Genomic DNA, 776 nt, shown 5'->3' with positions numbered 1-776 from the left:
CGCCGAGGAGTACCTGCGTCAGATTCCGAATCGGCTTGCCAGAGCCAAGATCCGGCACCAAGCGAAAAAGCGGGCTGGGTCTTGGCATGTTCCTCGATCTAGGAAGCGACGGCACCAGGCCAAGTGCGCGGTTACACGCAGTGGTACAAAATGCACCACGCTCACTCTGTGAAAGCCATGAAAATGAAGGATATATTGAATATTGCAGGCGTTAGGCTACGTCTACACGACTTACATGACCGCCGTCCAGTGTACAAGGACCCTGCAACTGAGGAGCGTGTGTCAGTGAGGTTAGGCACAGGTAGTTGCTGCTGACATCTGAATGTATTTTTTTACCAAAGAAGTGGCTCGTTTAACAGTTCTACTTGAATAGAAGGGTGAGTGGTGTGATCCCAGTATGTGCGGTCTACAGTGTCAGAATCATGAGTCCGCGAATGGCTTGGCTACTAGATAGGTGGTCCAAAATGTGTGATCAAGCCGTTTGTGTAAACTCAGAAAGAATCTTTGTTTAGGTTAGGTCACGAGCACCGTTGTGACCACCACTGGTTGGGCCTGACCGTGATACAGACCGGTGTTGGTACCTATCGGTGACTTGGCTTCAAAACGCTAGTAAGTGTGCACGGAATAGTGCTTGATATGGACTCTGAAGTGTTAGTCTTCATTCACTGCCTCCTGGAGTATAACAAACTGAGTTTCAGTTGCGAACCGTAGTGGACGCCCTGTTGGATGAGCATCTTCGAGCTGCTCTTGGCGTCAGTGAATACCACTCAACACGG

The 776-nt window shown here is 49.9% G+C and overlaps 1 protein-coding gene across 1 annotated transcript; it reads right to left on the bottom strand.

The window, feature by feature from the left end:
* Nucleotides 1–513: 513 nt before the first annotated feature.
* PPTG_24792 (hypothetical protein) lies at nucleotides 514–734 on the bottom strand (the record flags this gene model as incomplete). The annotated part of the gene is made up of 2 exons (XM_008918556.1): nucleotides 514–596; nucleotides 707–734. 2 exons carry the CDS (start codon nucleotides 732–734, stop codon nucleotides 514–516), a joined length of 111 nt encoding a protein of 36 aa, XP_008916804.1.
* Nucleotides 735–776: the final 42 nt, after the last annotated feature.

Source organism: Phytophthora parasitica, assembly GCF_000247585.1.
Source record: "Phytophthora parasitica INRA-310 unplaced genomic scaffold supercont2.229, whole genome shotgun sequence".
Lineage (NCBI taxonomy): Eukaryota > Oomycota > Peronosporomycetes > Peronosporales > Peronosporaceae > Phytophthora > Phytophthora nicotianae.
This window is presented reverse-complemented; position numbering and strand designations above follow the sequence as displayed.